General features: G+C 41.1%; 1 protein-coding gene across 3 annotated transcripts in view; it reads right to left on the reverse strand.

The window, feature by feature from the left end:
* LOC106869334 (netrin receptor UNC5C) overlaps positions 1 to 17,500 on the reverse strand; it is a 528,047-nt gene that overhangs the window by 496,581 nt on the left and 13,966 nt on the right. For 2 of the 3 annotated variants that reach the window (XM_089345427.1, XM_089345430.1), the window contains exon 2: positions 8,701 to 8,814. In XM_089345427.1, coding sequence (XP_089201553.1) covers positions 8,701 to 8,785 — 85 coding nt within the window. In that variant the 5' untranslated portion in view covers positions 8,786 to 8,814. Of the gene's footprint in view, positions 1 to 8,700; positions 8,815 to 9,509; positions 10,115 to 17,500 lie in introns of those variants that run through there. The other variant, XM_089345428.1, reaches the window with a different exon arrangement.

A 17,500-nucleotide genomic window follows, 5' to 3' on the forward strand; every position in this document is an offset into this window, starting at 1 on the left:
AGTCGATTACATCGACCCCAGTACGTAACTGGTACTTATTTAATCGACTCCAAAAGGATGAATGGCAAAGTCGACCTCGGCGGAATTCGAACTCAGAACGTAAAGACAGACGAAATACCGCTAAGCATTTCGCCCGGCGCGCTAAGGTTTCTTATTTCTTTATTGCTCACAAGGGGCTAAACATAGAGGGGAAACAACAAGGACAGACAAAGGGATTAAGTCGATTACATCGACCCCAGTGATTAGCTGGTACTTAATTTATCGACCTCGAAAGGTTGAAAGTGCCGCCGCCTATATACAGACACAAAATACTTGACGCTACGCTGACAGACACAAGACATAGTATTACACGTACGAAATGGTATCAAAAAGTTCCCGGACTAGCTCTGCAGCGCGCCAACAGATGGCAGCACACGCTTGCGTGCGCAGTGAGAGCTAGGAGTGTCCTTCATGAGGCAGTGTGTCGAGTAACATCAGTGTGTTTATTTTGCAAGTTGTGAAATTTGTGTTTTTGTGATCACGTGTATGTTGTAGTCTGCGATTTTGTTATGGACAGGAGCAAAGAACCAACGTGAAATTCTACGTTAAACTTGGGAAGTCTGCTACGGAGATATTGAGTATGTTTTGGCAAGCTTATGGTGACAAGGCAATGGGTCGTACGCAATGCCTTGAGTGGCACTGGTGCTCCAAAAATGGAAGACCGTCCCTGGTACCTATTACAGACACACACTATTCTCGCACGCACTATTAAACAAACACACAGACATACGCGTGTTATAAATATCTACGGTTACACATACAGCCGCATTTTAAACTATCACAAACACACACGTCTCGCGCAGATCCCCCCCTCTCTCTCTTGCACACAGACATATATACAAGTCCGTCTGTCTATCTGTCTGTCTCTCACACACACACATTTTACATCACATATACTCACACATTACTTAACTTCACCACACACACACACTTATCTCCCCCTCTCTCTCAAATATACGCTGTTCTCCCACTCTCCCCCACACACTTGTCCCTGTCCGTCTGTCTCTCACACAACTTTGCACTACACACACACACACTACACAACTTCACCACACACAGAGTTTCTGTCTGTCTCACACACACTGGTCCCCCTCTCTCTCTCTCTCTCACACACACACTAGTCTGTCTTCCCCCCCCCCCTCTCTCGCATACACACAATACAACACACACATACAAATGCACACCACACACACACACACACACACACAAACGACATATTTTGTATTTGAGAAAGTCATCCAGATGTCAAAACAAGACAGCTTTTTCATTTCACGACGACCAAACACTGCGGATGTGGTTTCAATTCCAGCCAATGTTTTGATATTTTTTTGACACGAGAATGTTCTTAAAAGTTATTGTAATTAAAGCCGAACACCCGTCTATATATAATATCTATATACACTCACTCACACACGTTGGGGTATATACACACATATACACACTATTTATCCGTCTCCTTTGGAATTCAGAAGCGCGTGCGTATGTATGTTTGTGTATGTATATATGTATATTTGTGTGTGTAGATGTGTGAGTGGATTGTGTGTGCATGTGTGTATGTATGTATCTATGTATGTGTGTGTATGTGTCGCCTCAGCATTCCTTACTGTCTTTGAAATAGGGGTTATTTTAGCGAGGGAGCGAGCTTAAAATTCCCCGATGCCTTTAAAAAAAGACGAGGGAATCACACAATCAATGTAACACTCAAATTTCCTTTACACAAAGACCCCTACTTATTGCCCTTTAAAGTAGGGACCACATGAACTAGTGAGGGATCTTCTATGTAGTCACTTAACCTTATTTTATATAATAAACAAATCTCTCCTCAACAAACTTCCAACTGGTCTTAAAAGAGACAAAGACTCTTCCCGACTCATACAGACTCATATAGACTCATATGGACTCTTAGGGCCAGTTTCCCGGTTTCCACGGCATAATTTATTCACAAACTTACCGTTGACGGGACGCCGATCATTCGCAGGGTCACTCGTTTTTACGAGCTGGGTGGACTGGAACAGTGTGAAATGAAGTGTTTTGCTCAAGAACACAACGCATCACCCGGTCCAGGAATCGAAACTATAATCTTACGATCAGGAGTCCAACACCCTGACCACTAAGCCATGCAACTTGAGTCCACTGGTTAGTCCACATTTACTCTGTAAGGAGCATAGGGGCCGGTTTCCTGGTTTCTCGGGTGTATGTATTCCTTCAGGGACGTGATGCCGGTCCGTCACAGGATAACTCATTTCTACCAGCTGAGTGGATAGGAGTAACATGAAAGGAAGGGTTTTGCTCAGGAACACAACGTATCGCTTGGAATCGAAACCACAGTCTTATGATCATGAATCCAACTACCCTAAACACTAGGCTAAGCGCCTCCACTTTAAAATAGGGATATCATGAACCTAGTGAAGGAGCTACTTAATATCCATCCCTAATATCCCTAATATTCATGCCTCAACTCCTTACTGTTTTCTCTTTTTAAATAGGGGACCACAAGGGAGTTTCTGTGGGGGTCACTAGAGGTCGCTCAGTAGAACAGTGAAATCTCTTCCTCAACAAGTTCACTATAAAAGGGGCCAGTGAAGGCCGTAAGGGTGTGTTTACACATTACATTTATGCCTGATGTGTTTAGCTAATAGGGTGACCGGAAACTTCGTTGGTTACTAGTTCCGATCGAGAACGGGAGCGATCGATGGTTCACACTGCATTACAGACGGGGAATGTCTGAGCAACTCGGGCAGAACAAACATCACAAAATGTATTGGTTCAGCGTACTGGGTTTTTCAGTAATTATCTTGCCGGCCGGGATCTCTCATTAAAATTATTATCTACTCAGAATATTAAGCATCTGTGTGTGTGTGACTTATCTTTTACTTGTATCTGCGGCCATGCAGGGGCACCACCTTGAAGGGTCTTTAGTAAAACAAATCGATCCCCGGACTTATTTTTCTTATTCTAAGTCTCCTTTGCTGAACCGTTATGTCACTGGGATGTAAACAAAGCAACACTGGTTGTCATGCAGTGGTGGTGGGAGAGGGGCACAAACACACGCACACATTTTATTTTTTTATATTTCAGCCCAAAGGCTGTGGCCATGTTTGAGCACCCAGTGCCAGAATAAGTGACCAGCAAGCCTCACAGGGAATCGAACCCTGCGCCTATCAAATTCTGGCTGAGTGCTCTGTACCATTAAGCTAAAAGACCAATTACACATTATATTTATACACACACACGGCGGGTTTTCATGCAGATCCATCTACCAAATTCACTCGCGAGGCATCGATCGTTAAGCCCAGCGTTCCGTGCAGCAAGATTGAACTCAGAACTATGTGGTTGCATGTGCGTGTAAGCCATGCTTGCGCCTACCTCGTACGCACATGCGTACATAGCGGGCTTCCAAACAGTTCCCGTCTACCAAATATCACTCAGAAAACATTGGCAAGAGGAACTTGCTGAAGAAGCTGCAACATGAAATCGAAACCAGACCCTCTGTAATGAAGAAGCGACCTTCTGAACTCACAGGGCTACATGTGTGAGCCACATGTGTACATGGATTTATTAAATGTATAATAATACGCAAGATAATATGCTCTGTAGATTTTGTTTGTGTGTATGTGTAAACGTGCGTGTGGGTGTATGTGTACGTATATATGTATTATATACCTACTATGCGTGTGTGAGTGCGTGATTTGGCTAAGCGTTTAAGAAACTCATTGGCAACCAAGAGGTCGCGGTTTCAATATCCCTGCGTGGCATCTTGCGCAAATGTCATTTCCTATAACCTCAAGTGGACCCATACTTAGTGACTGAAATCATGTAGATGGAAACTGTACAGAAGCCAGTCGGGTGAATGGTACCCGTAATGAAAAAGGGTACGACCTTGTTACGCTGAATGTGTCTTAGCAATTTTCGTTATTATAAGAGGACAAAGGAGAAAAACTTTGCGACGAAGTGAATCAGCTGTTTCTAAAATATAAACAGGAAGAGTGTGTGGTAAGAAGTTTGCTTCCTAACCACACGGTTCTAGGTTCAATCCCACTTCGTGGCACCTTATAGATTTGGTAGACGGAAACTGAAAGAAGCACGTCGTGTGTGTGTATGTTTATTTACCATATATTATATATATATATGAATACGCACACACTTTACAAACACACACACACACACACACACACATAAATACATATATATCTTTATATTACACACAAGCTTCTATGCAGTTTCCGTCAACCGTGTCAATAGTAAATAATAATCGCTGAAGATGCCATGCGTGCGTTGATTGGGAGCGAACCCAGAATCCGTGGCAATGAGACGAACATATGAATCATTTGGCCATACTGCGTTTATATTTGTTATATACATAAATGCTTCGCAACTACGCGGTCCCACTTTCGATCCCACTGAGTAGCATCTCGGACCAATGTGATTTTTTTATTGCCACGGGTCGGACAAATTCACTCGCTTCATTTCGGTCGCTTAAAAGGCTGTTGTGAAAGACTCACGCAGTAGAATCGAAGCCGAGACATATTTGTTGCGAAAACGAACCTTTCCACCATTTCATCATGTGTGCATCCACTATACGTGTGCATGCGTGTGTGTGTGTGTGTGTGTGTGTGTGTATATCTATAGAAATATGTGCGTGTGTGCGCGCACAGACACATATACATGTATATAAAAACATGTACGAACCATTGATAAGGAGTTTGCTAATTAACCCATCCCGAAGATACGTTTGAGTGTCATACTTAATATTATTATTGGAACAACAGGATACATATGGAACCGTCTGGAGCAAAGTATGGCTAAACCCCTTGGATCCTTGGGGAGAGAACGCAAAATTCATTCACTACAAATAATCACGAAATCTGGGACTATAAAAATCTGCAAGACCTTAATATTTAAAGAATGATACACAAGACATATTTCCTCGTATCCATGCATGTCTCACACACATTTTCCAACTATTTTTTAACGACCAGAATAAGAGTAACGTAAGAATTACGAAAAGAAAGCTTATTATGAAGCAGAATGTACGCAAAGGTCGAACTACAATACAAGTCTATGAAAGGATGTGGACAGGTAAAGCGTTTAGATTTAAATCTTGCACCACTGTTCTTCAATTGCTTCTTCATTCCCATGAAGTATGGGACCTCGAAGGACGATTATTCCAAAGCTCCGTTGAAATTAGAATTAGGGACGGGACACAAAGGAAAACCCCTGAAAGGTTTGTGTTCAAAAGAACGGCGTATACAGTGAATAAAGAAATACGTTTAAGTGTAAAAACTTTACGAATGCAACATATTAGGGTCTGCGTGTGGCTGAAAAGCTATAGGCTGCGGGTTTTCGCCCAGGAAAATGTCCCTTTATAAATGTATTGTAACATACACAATATACACTTCAGAGCTAAGAGAGATGAAATCGCCTCAAGGGTTCGCTAACCTTACAAGAGTGGTGAAAATTCACTGATTATTAAAAGGTTCAGAGGAGCCCACGTTTATTATCATTATTATTATTATTATTATTATTATTATTTTTGTATTGATTACAAGGGCCGGTCCAGAGGTAAAGACAGAAACGAGGATCTATGACAAGTTTATAAGGGTTAGCTTTGTGGGGTCATTTTTATTCGCCACTAGGGCCCAAAACGTTAAGGGCAGCTTTGAAGACGAAAATACAAGAATAAAATATCAGATACAAGAAATTACGTGTGTGTGTGTGTGTGTGTGTGTGTGTGTGTGTGTGTGTGTATAGAACAAAAGGGGGGAGAAATGAACAAAGTATTGATGAATATTATACAATAAATAAAATACAAACATTGATAAATTATAAGATCAGACTTGTGTGTGCGCGAGTGTGCACGCCCGTATGGTGCGCGCGCGCGTGCGCGTGCGTGTGTGTGTGCGCACGCCAATGCATGTGTGCGCAAGGGTGTGTGTGTATGTGAGTATGGACGTGTGTACGCATGTGTGAAAGTGCGAATTTACGTGAGCGTGCGTGTGAGTGAATGTGTGCATATTTGAATGCACGTTTGTGTGTGTGTGTATGAGTAAATGTGTGCGTGTGTGAATGCACGTTTGTGTGTGTGTGTATGAAGAAATGTGTGAGTAAATGTGTGCGTGTGTATGAAGGTGTGTGTGTGTGTGTGTGTGAGTGTGTGAAGATAGAGGTTAGGCTTCCATTCCGGCGATTCTAAGATCGTGTGTTCGATTCCAAGACCGAGCGGCACATTGTGGCCTTAAGCAAAGCACTTCATTTAATGTCACTTCAGTTTTTACTCATCTTAGTGCTGACGCAGCCCTCTTTATCCCTCCAGCTGGCACACCCTCGATGTGCCGCCGCCGGGTCACGTGTGCGTGCGTGCGCGCACGCTGAAGGTACGTGGCCTCAGTGGTACGCAAAACTGTAGTTACCACTCCCCGGGTCGGTCGGTGTTCTTGAGCAAGGCTCTTAGTTTCATTTCCCTCTGCAATCACTTCGACATCTGACGTGTGGCACACTTGTGCACCTGTGCAAGCAATATCGATTTGCTGAAGGGAGTGAGTTAATGTACAGCATAAAAATTCGATCACTATAAAAAAAAAAATGTCATCTGTGCTGGTTGTTCAACAAGGAATTGCAGAGACTTAGGCTGTCGTCTGCTAATCGAAGTCCACAATTTTATATATATATATAATGTTTTAATTTTACTTGTTTCCGACATTAGCCTGTGGCCATGCTGGGGCACCATCTTGAAGAATTTTGGTCGAACAAATCGATCCCAGTACTTATTCTTTTAAAAGCCTGGTGCTTATTCGATCGGCGTCTATTTTGTCCAAACGCTGAGTGACAGACACGTAAATACATCAACACCCGTTGATGGTAGTGGTGGACACAAAGACACACACAAATATATCTCCAATGGGCTCCTTTCAGTTTCCGCCTGCCAAATCCACTCACAAAGCTTAACACACGGCCATGCTTGGGCCTATATATTAGAAGTAACTGAGTGACTCAAGGTCCAAGAGTTTCGTACGTTGACACTATCAAAAAGTTTGATAAGTGCCAACACACGAAACTCTGGGACCTTGAGTCACTCTTACTTCTACTAAATATTAATGAAAATATACATATATTTGAGTTCTATTTTTCCTGTTTTCAGCAACATATATGTATGTGTGTGTATATATATATATATATATATATATATATATATATATATATATATATATATACATATATATACATATATATATATATATATATATACATATATATATATATACATATATATATATATATGTACATACATACACACGCATACGCCAATATTTCACTGGTATAGTAGCATTTCATGGATTCCAAAGGCCGATATGAAAAGTCCGTCTTCAGCCGCATTTGAACTCAGAACGCAAAGCTAGGTGTGAACTAAATATACTTCAAATCAATTTATCCGGTACGATATCGATTAAGCTATCCTCTTTCGCAGACTGATTCATCTGCTACTATCACGCATCGGGTACGGGTACGATCGCACATACCCGGTCAATAATTGGTAATTCCTGTGACAGCGTTCTTGTATCACAGTTATGGCTTTTAAACTTATCCGCCGCCTTCCTAACACGACCCAACCATGGCCACAGCGTATGACTAGTACCATATCAATCAATGAGGAATATCACGACGTGGTTGCCAGATATCCTAGAAATAGTAACCAAATATTCCTCAAATCACGTCCTACATGCACCTTACTTTCGAGTAACCGGTAGTAAGATTAACCGGTAAGAGATGGAAGTGTGGTTCTAATCCCATAGGAGTCACAATTTTTTTTTTCTGCCAAGTATGTGCGTGTACGGACACAGAGTGTGTGTATGCATATATAAACATATATATATATATGTACATAATGAGTGTCTATATTTTCTAGTCAAATCATATATATATATATATGTCCAACCCATGCTAGCATGGAAGGCGGACGTTAAACGATGATGATGATGATGATATATATATATATATATATATATATATATATATATATATATATATAGCAGGATTTGTAAAAAAATTCTTTGCTATTAAAACTGTCTGAGTAACCAGTTTGTGAAGTTTTTTTCTGCTTTAGTAACATAGTATACATATCGTTTAGGGTTGGCTGTTGGAAGAAAGAGTTCTCAATAACAGATTAGGGATCGATAACATAATTTTGGTCATGTCAGTCTTATGCTTGTCTGGAGTTTTACCTGTAGCGGAACAGGGTCTTCGCGCAAGTTACGATAACTTTTTTTTAGTCAAACATTTAAAATTTCCAACGCACACGCATATTTAAGATATCTACACATATATACATATCTCAAAATGATATACAAAAAGATTACCACAAAAAACGAATATCTACGAGGGAGTGCTGAAAAGTTCCTGGGCTTAAGGGTATCACGAAGGGCCTGGTTGGAGGCCCAACCTTCCCTGTTCTTTCACAGGGCTTGAGTGAATCTGAGAGGGGAATGAATATATTGAATAAAATCATAATTAACTGATCCTCCTGTATTTTCTTTTACTCAAAGCCAGGAACTTTTCAGTACTCCCCCGTATATATATATATATACACCATAGAAACATATAGCTAATATATTTAAAAAGTATATATACGCAAAGAAAGATTATATGGATGTATGTTGCACTTACCTGAATGTATAAAAATCCACAAAATAAGAAGGTAAAAAATAATATTCCCGTGTAATAGTTCCATTTTCTGGTTTTGAAATGCCATAATTTTAAAAAATCCTAAAGTTTGTACACCTGGCAGAGAAGAAAGAACAACAGAAATGATGGTTATTATTATTATTATTATTATTATTACAACTAACATTATTATACATAACAAAAATCGACACAGCATACTATAGATAGATAGATAGATAGATTGATAAATAGATAGATTGATAAATAGATAGACAAATAGATAAATAGATAGATTGATAAATAGATAGATAGAAATATCGATAGATAGATAGATAGAATTTCTGTGTATGTGTGTGTTTTGTAATATAATTTATAAGAAATTATAACAATTTGTATTCATCAACACACACACGCATATATATATATATATATATATATATATACGCACACACACACAGAGTCTGAAAAACAATTTCTTTTCTTTTTTCATATTTTCATCAACTACAAACTTTTACCATTTTTCGAAGTTGCTCCAGTTGAAGAAATGAGAGCGCAACGTATGTGTGTGTGTGTGCGTATACATATAGGGGCGTGCGTGTGTGTGTGTCTGTATATAAACTTCATGTTACACACACACACACATAAATATATATATATATATATATATATATATATATATATATTGCACGGGTGTGTGTGTATAAAATCCAACGACGTCTTCTTTTCAAATTTTATATGCATATATACAATACATATATACGTGTGAATATACATACATGCATGTATATATATATATATATATATATACGTACCTGTATACGTAGTGCTCTCTCCCTCTCTAAATATATTCGATCAACGAAAAGGCATACTAACAGAGAGAGAGAGAGAGATAGAGAAAGAGAGGTGTGTGTGCGTGTACGTATATATATATGTATATACTTATATATATATAATTTTATACACCCAGCTGTGTGGGAGTAATCTCTTGGATTAAACGTTAAGTGACTGAATAAAGAACTCGGTGATGGCAATTCTTGGTGAGAAAGAAAAGAATTGGTTTGGAAAAGTTCCGACGAAGCTTTCTGCTTTTTCCTTCCACTGCAAAAACACAATTCGAGATTCGCAAACTGCTTGCTTGTAGTTTGCATGACCAACAGATTGCTACAAACGTCAGGCGCAGCTATGCAAAGCAGGCGCCAGGAGTTCGCGTCGCAGCTTGTCGTCGCTTCGCGTTCATATTTTTTAATATTTTTTTATCTTTTACTTGTTTCAGTCAATGAATTGCGGTCACGCTGGAGCACCGCTTTGAAGGGTTCCATTTGAACAATTTGATTTAATTTTCTATATTATCTCTCTCTTTTTTAAATTTAGGACTTATTCTATCGGTGACTTGGCGAAGTTACGGATACGTAATTCGAACCAACACTGGTTGTCTAACGGAGGGGGGGGGGGGCAAAACACAAGCACACACACTATATATATATATATATATATATATATATAGTGCTTCCCTTAGTTTCCAACTATTAAATTCACTCACAAGGGTTTAGTCGGCCTTGCCCAAGGTGGCACGCAATGGGACTGAACCCGAAGCGAACGCGGTTGCAAAGCAAATTTCTTAACCACACAGCCACGCCTGGCAAATATATATATTGGTTTGTCATTCGATTGTGGTGACCATACTGGAGCGCTGCTTTATTTTAAATTATTATTAGTAAAATGGCGAGCATCGGAAGAATAGTTTTGCTACTTATTAGGTTCTGAGTTCAAACTTCACCGAGGTTAATTTTGCCCTTAATCCATCCAGGGTCGCTAAACATACCAGTCAAATATTCAGATCGAAGTATCATTATCATCATAGTGCATCGGACAAAATGCTTAGCGGTATTTTTCCGGCCTTATGCTCTAAGTTCAAATCCTGCTGAGGCCGAATTTGCCCTTCATTCTCACGGGGTCGATAAATAAAGTGCCAATCAAATACTGGGGGGAGGGGGTCGATGTAATCGTCTTGCCCTTCCCCTCAAAACTACGGTTTGTGTTGCTTTTTTTTTTAGTCAATCGGACCCACCCCTTCGCCAAGATCTCTTTCCACTCGGCTGTTTTATTTTATCGATCTGTTAGTCATTCGATGACTGACTAAGTCACTTTCCGGCAGAAAGAGGCACATTTCGATACAGCAGTGAAAATAGACACGCACACACATACATATACATGTGCGTGTGTTTACTTTAAGGTTTCGTTAACGCATAGCGATGCTAATAACCAGGTCAGGAGTTCGATTCCACTCAGCTGTCAAAAAGGAGTAGTACCTGTAATTCAAAGGGCCAGCCTTCACACATTCTGTTTCACGCAGAATATTTTTGAGAAGTGCATTATGGGTACGCATGTCCATGAAGTGTTCAGTCACTTGCACATTAATTTGAGGAGCAGGCTATTCCGCTGATCGGATCACCTGAAACCCTCGTCACCGTATGCTTCAGATTAAAGTGTTTGTTGGGTACAGAGCTTAATATGAAATTAAATAAATGACGGAGGAACAAGAAATTATCTAATGAACTTCATTGGCTTACGGCTGTTTCTGCTATAAGATGCAATGCACGCAGAGCTTAGTGCTTGTGTATCATCTTAAAGCTTCCCCGGAGCTTCCAAAATGAAGTTCATTGCATAATTTCTTGTTCGTTTATTTAATTATATTTTTACCTTTTACTTGTTTCAGTCTGTGGCCATGCTTGGACACCGCCTTGAAAGGTTTTCGTCGACCCCAGATTTTTTTTAAGGTCTAGTACTTATTCTATCGGTTCCTTTGCGGAACCGCTAAGTTACGGCACGTAAACACCGGTTGTCAAGTGGTGGTGGTGGGGAGACAAACACACACACACACATATATATATATATATATATATACACACACACACACACGACGAATTTTCTTCAGTTTCCATCTATCAAATCCACTTGCTGAAGGTGCCACGCAGTGGGACCGAACCTGGAACCATTTGGTTGGGAAATAAGTTTCTTACTACACAGCACGCCTGTGTATATATGTATGGTGGGTCTCCGTCATTCAACGATGAGGACTAAGGTGTTCAATCAAGTGAATAACCAACCTACTCTGGAATTAACATGTAAGTGGCTGAGTATTTCACAGACACGTATATCCTTCCTCATTCAGACTAAACAAAGCTACCAATGTATATATAAGAAACACACCTTATCTGGTAGGACAATATAGTTCCAGATATACAAAAGCATAGATGATTATGGACCGAATAGGTTTGGGCATTGGCAGGTTCTAGGAGAGGGGGGGGGGGTTCTCCGTCGGTAGAACGGTCTGGAAGAACCAACGAGGAGGGTCTGCTGGGACACTTCATAGGCGTGGCCCATGACTTAACTTCTTTGGCCCTCCGCCGCCCGAATGATATAAAAAAAAAACCCCCACGGCCTCGTGACTATCTTCTGAGATCCCTCGTAAAAAGGAACGACCCAGTGGGATGTTATCGTTCGAAAGCTAAAACGATGCAAAGTGCACTGTGACTAGCGATATATAACATCCGCTAGTCTGGTCGATCACGTGATCGCATGTATAGTAGCACTAATGGCGATAGTTGTTGCTTATTCCAGCTTAGACCTGACCCTTATCGTCAAAGGCGTTCCTACAGTGACCATCCTATCTTTTATTCAGACACAGTACATCTAGGACTACATTATCTAATGTACAGGGCTATAGTCGTTGTTTAGCCCCAGGTTATTCTTGTTCCAGTGGATCTTCAGATCATAGACGTTCCAAACGTGAACGTCTTTGACTATAGATAATCCTTCCGTACTTCCACAGTGCATTCTTCTGAGAGAATACAACAATAAATGGGTTCTTCCTTAGTGATGGCGGATTTTAGTGACATCTCGCTGTCATTTCTAGCAGGTTGACTGAGAGGACCCAAGAGAAGTCCTCTTGCGTTTCAGAAAACTAATCACACAAATCAAGTGAATGAAAAATCGAAAGCAGTTGACACGAGCCTTTTGGATTGGAAATGTGACATTTACTGATCCACAGACATTGAGCGAACGGGTTTCCATATGAGATCTGTATGGATTCTAAGATTTGCAAAATCGTAGTTGCGTAGGGCATTGGGTAAGGAGAATTTGGTTTCATTAGTAAAGAATTCTTTCATTCTTAAAGTCGATAATATCTATATTATCCGCTTCTCCCATTCTTGTAAAGCAGGGCTTATTTTAGCGGTCAAGATGAAAAGCGAAAGTTGATTTTTGAGTTATGAAAATATAATGTGTTTTTTTCAGCGGTATCTAGCAGTTACAGTATATTTGAGGCTAGGCTCTAACTCTTAGTTGAGCCTGAGTGTCGGCTCAAATAAGCCGAGTTGAGCTGAAATGAGTTGTCATACTTTAGAGACTTGAGTTAGCCGAGACGTTAGGTTAAGTTGAGTCACGTTGAGCTGTGGCTGTGTTGAGCCAAGTTGAAAGAGGACGTTGTGCTGAGCCAAACTAAAAAGTGACGCCATATTGAGCCGACCTAAAGGGTGACGCCGTGTTGAGACGAGTTAAAAGATGATGCCCTGTTGAGACGAATTGAGATGACAACGTGTTAAGTCGAGCTTAAATGTGACGTGTTGAGATGAGGCTATGTTGAGCCGGGTAGAGATGACGCCGTGCTGAACAGAGCTAAAAGATGGCGTTGTGTTGAGCCGAGTTGAAGTCGTGTTCAGCCGGGATTAGTGAAGCTAAATGAATTGCGTTGATCTGATCCGTGGTGAAACCAGCCGAGCAGAACTAAGTTGAGCCGAGGTATGGTGTTAGTTGGGATGAATCAAATTAAGATGGATTAAGATAAACGGAGATTAGTGCAGGCTTAGTTTTGAAACCTACAATGATTAGAAGATAACATAGAGCAGGAGGGCAGTTTGCCAAATCTATTCTAGTTTTCAGTAGTGTGGCGATGTGATTCTGTTGGCAGCCACGAGATTTAAGGTTCGATCCCACTGCGTAACGTGACAGTGTTTGTGTGTATGTGTGTGTGTGTGTGTGTGTGTGTGTGTACGTCCGCCGGCGAAACAAATAGTTGCAATGAACAGAATATGTAGTGTGTGTGTGTGTGTGTGTGTGTGTATTGAAACCTCGATTTATGAATTCGTTCCTGAAGGCCGTTCATCACTTGAAACGTTTTATGCTCGAAAAATTGTTTGTAAACCGATTGTTCGTAGCTGGAAACTGAAAGAAGACCGTTGTGCACACACATACACATATATATATATAAGTGCGTGCGTGTGTTTATTTGTGTTTGTCACTCTACCACCGTCTGACAACCGGTGTTGGTGTGTTTACATTGCCCCGTAACTTAACAAAAGAAACCGATAGAATAAATAGCAGGTTTAAAAACAAAAATACCGGAATCGATTCATTCGACTAAAATCTCTTCAAGGCGGTGCCCCAGCATGGCCGCTGCCTAATGCCTGAAACAAGTAATAGATAAAAGAAAAGGTGTGTAATGCTTGGATTAATTTAATCTAGGGATAAAGTCAGTCCATCTTAGCTGTTCGATTATACAGGTAGGATTTCGATCAGACCCTTATAGACGATGCCCCAAGCATGCTGCACGCTGATCACTAAAATCAGTAAAAAGGATCGAAACGTAAATGATACTAAAGAGGATGAGGGGAGAAATAATCTATCCTTTTAGGGATAGAGCGCTAGACGCTGTTTAAATCATGAGAAAATAAACACGCATGTGCGTGTTTATTTATTTGCAAAGACAGTGCGTGTGTGTGTGTATGAATTTGCATAGATAGTGTGTGTGCGTATACCAGTACACTGTTAAACACACACAATGTGTACTGGTAGTGTGTACGTCTATTATTAGCCTAGCGTGTTTTCGTGGTGTGCGTATGTATGTATGTGTCAGTGTGTGCATGTGTTTGTACATATTTCATTAGCGTGTTTGCTGGGGGTGCGTGTTTGTGTATATGTGTATCACTTGTGTGTGTATGTGTGTGTGTGTGTGTAATATATGTACAGGTACATAAGTGTATGTATGAATGTGCATGCGTGTATGTGCATGTGTGCATGTGTGAGTGTGTGCACCCACGACGCTATAAATTATATAAACCACGAGAAGAAATACGCACGTGTGGATTTGCATAGTATGCGTGTGCGTGTGTGTACGTATCTCATTAGCGTATTTGCTTGGTGTGTGTGTGTGTGTGTGTGTGTGTGTGTGTGTGTGTACCTGTACATTGTTATACACATATTATATAGTGTGTATACGTAGCGCAACGGTGTGTGTATGTGCGAGCGTAATGCGTGTGCATAAGTAGTGCAATATATGTACAGGTACATGTGTGTGTGTATGCGAGTGTGTATGTGTGTGTGTGTGGGGTGTGTGCATCCATGCGTTCGAGCGTGCATGTGTGTGCATGCGAGTGCGTGTGTATGTGTCCACTATTAGTTGTTTGCGTGATGTATGTGAATTCAGGTAGTGTGTGAATGTGTACGTGTGTTAATAATATACGCCTCTAAGTGTAGCGTGTTTGCGTGTCGAGAGTGTGTGTGTGTGTGTGTGTGTGTGTGTGATAGAAGTAGCGTATTTGCGTTGTTTGTGTGTGTGCAAGTTAAAGCGTGTATACCTGTAGAGTGTGTGTACGCATTTCGGGATAAACGTGTGTGTGTGTGTATATGTTTGTGTGTCTATAACGTATGCGGTGTGTGTATAATATGTGTATGTGTGTGTGTGTGTGTGTGTGTGTGTACGCGCATTGATAATACGTATACTTGTGTACTCACGCAACATGTATGCGTGGTAGGTGTGTATTTGTGTCTATATGTGTGTGAGCGTGTGTATTTGTATATATGTGTGCGTACGTGCGCGTGTTGGAAGTGTGTATTTGTGTGCACAGAAAGTATATATAAGTGCATGTTGCGCGCGCGTGTGCATGTGGATGTGCTGAGAATGTATGTATATGTGTGTGTGTGTATACCGAATACGTGTCTGTATGCATATTTACTGAGTACAGAGCTCTCTCTCTCTCTCTCTACTCAGACACAAACTTGCCCCAAAGTGCCGCGCAGCTGGGACTGAACCAGAAACGGGTGTAACACGGCCTTCTTTAATGTGTGTGTGTGTGTGTGTGTGTGTAGCTATAGGGACATAACCGTGTATTTAAGCCTTTTGGCACGGCTGCTACGTATTTGTGCCAGTCAAAAATCTTACAACCCATGTGCTGCACTATAGTCCCGCTCCGGGTTTTCTGGTAAGTATGCAGCGCCAGACGTATGATCCGAGTGTATGGCCCTATAAGGGCCATTATCCACTTGAGAAATAAATCCGGTTTGAAAGGGTTGGAATGGATCGAACAGCGTGACATATATATTTATTGCCGCAAGTATCCCGGGTAGAAAAGAAACTGTGCGGAACCCTAATGAATACATCGTACATGTAATTTAAAGAAGGGCCTTCTTATGCACTGCCTCTCGTTGACTGTACTTCATGGTGTATGATATATCTGAGGAATACGCAGCCACTCAAGCGATATCATACAAGACGGGCTGTTCCTCTCAGTGTGAGTGGTTAAAGAAGGCCGTGTTGCACCCAAAAGGTTTCTGGTTCAGTCCCAGCTGCGCGGCACTTTGAGGCAAGTTTGTGTCTTCTTCCACAGCAGGTTGGCCAACACCTTGTATGACGCAAACCATGCGGCACTCGTTGTGTGTCTGCCAGAGAACCTCCCCAAAATTAGGCACAATTATCTAAGCATTGTTTAAGCCCAATTAGGTTACCTTTGAAGAAAAACCAAACAACAGCCGCAACCTTGGCTGTGTGGTAAGGAGCTTGCTTTCCACTGACATGGTTCTGGGTTCAGTCCCACTGGTGACACCTTGGGCAAGCATCTTCTACTATAGTTTCGGCTTAACCAAATCCAGAGTGGATTCGGTGCGCAGAAACTGAAAGAAGCCCGTCGAACGTATATAAACATATATGTATGTGTTTGTTTCCCCCCACCCCCACTCCGCTTGATGATCGGTGTTGTTGATTTTATGTCCCCCGTAACTTAACGGTTCGGTAAAAGAAACCCGACAGAATAAGTACCAGGCTTACAAAAATCAAAAAAAAAAAAAAAAAGAAGAAACACTGGAATCGATTCATTCGAATAAAAATTCTTCAAGGTGGTGCCCCAGCATGGCCGCCATCAAGGAAAAGATAAAAATATATCTAAAAAGATGGATTTGGTAGACGGAAACTGAAAGAAGCCCGTCGTATATATGTATATATATGTATATATATATAAATATATATGTATGTGCGTGTATATGTTTATGTGTCTGTGTTTGTCCCCCCCAACATCGCTTGACAACCGATGCTGGTGTGTTTACGTCCCCGTTACTTAGCGGTTCGGCAAAAGAGCCCGATAGAATAAGTACTAGGCTTCCAAAGAATAAGTCCTGGGGGGGTCGATTTGCTCGACTAAAAGGCGGTGCTCCAGTATGGCCGCAGTCAAATGACTGAAACAAGTAAAAGAGTAAAAGAGTAAAAAGAGAGTGTGTGAGTGTGTGTGTGTTTGCGTACTTAAATGTGTGTGTGTGTGTGTGTGTGCGAATGAATGAGTGAGCATATATTTGCGTGTGTGCTACGCACGCACATCTTTAGAGTGTGTGCTTGCGTGCGTGCGTGTGTACGTGTCAGTAAGGCAGCAGACTTAACGCAGAAACGATTATGTTTCTAATCAGCGGAGAGCCATGTACGCCACGGGTTGCATGAGCTGCTAGAAATAGCAGTCAAATCTCCTTCAGCCCGCAACTT

The sequence above is a fragment of the Octopus bimaculoides genome, chromosome 29 (genome assembly GCF_046866305.1).
Source record: "Octopus bimaculoides isolate indiv1 chromosome 29, ASM4686630v1, whole genome shotgun sequence".
NCBI lineage: Eukaryota > Metazoa > Mollusca > Cephalopoda > Octopoda > Octopodidae > Octopus > Octopus bimaculoides.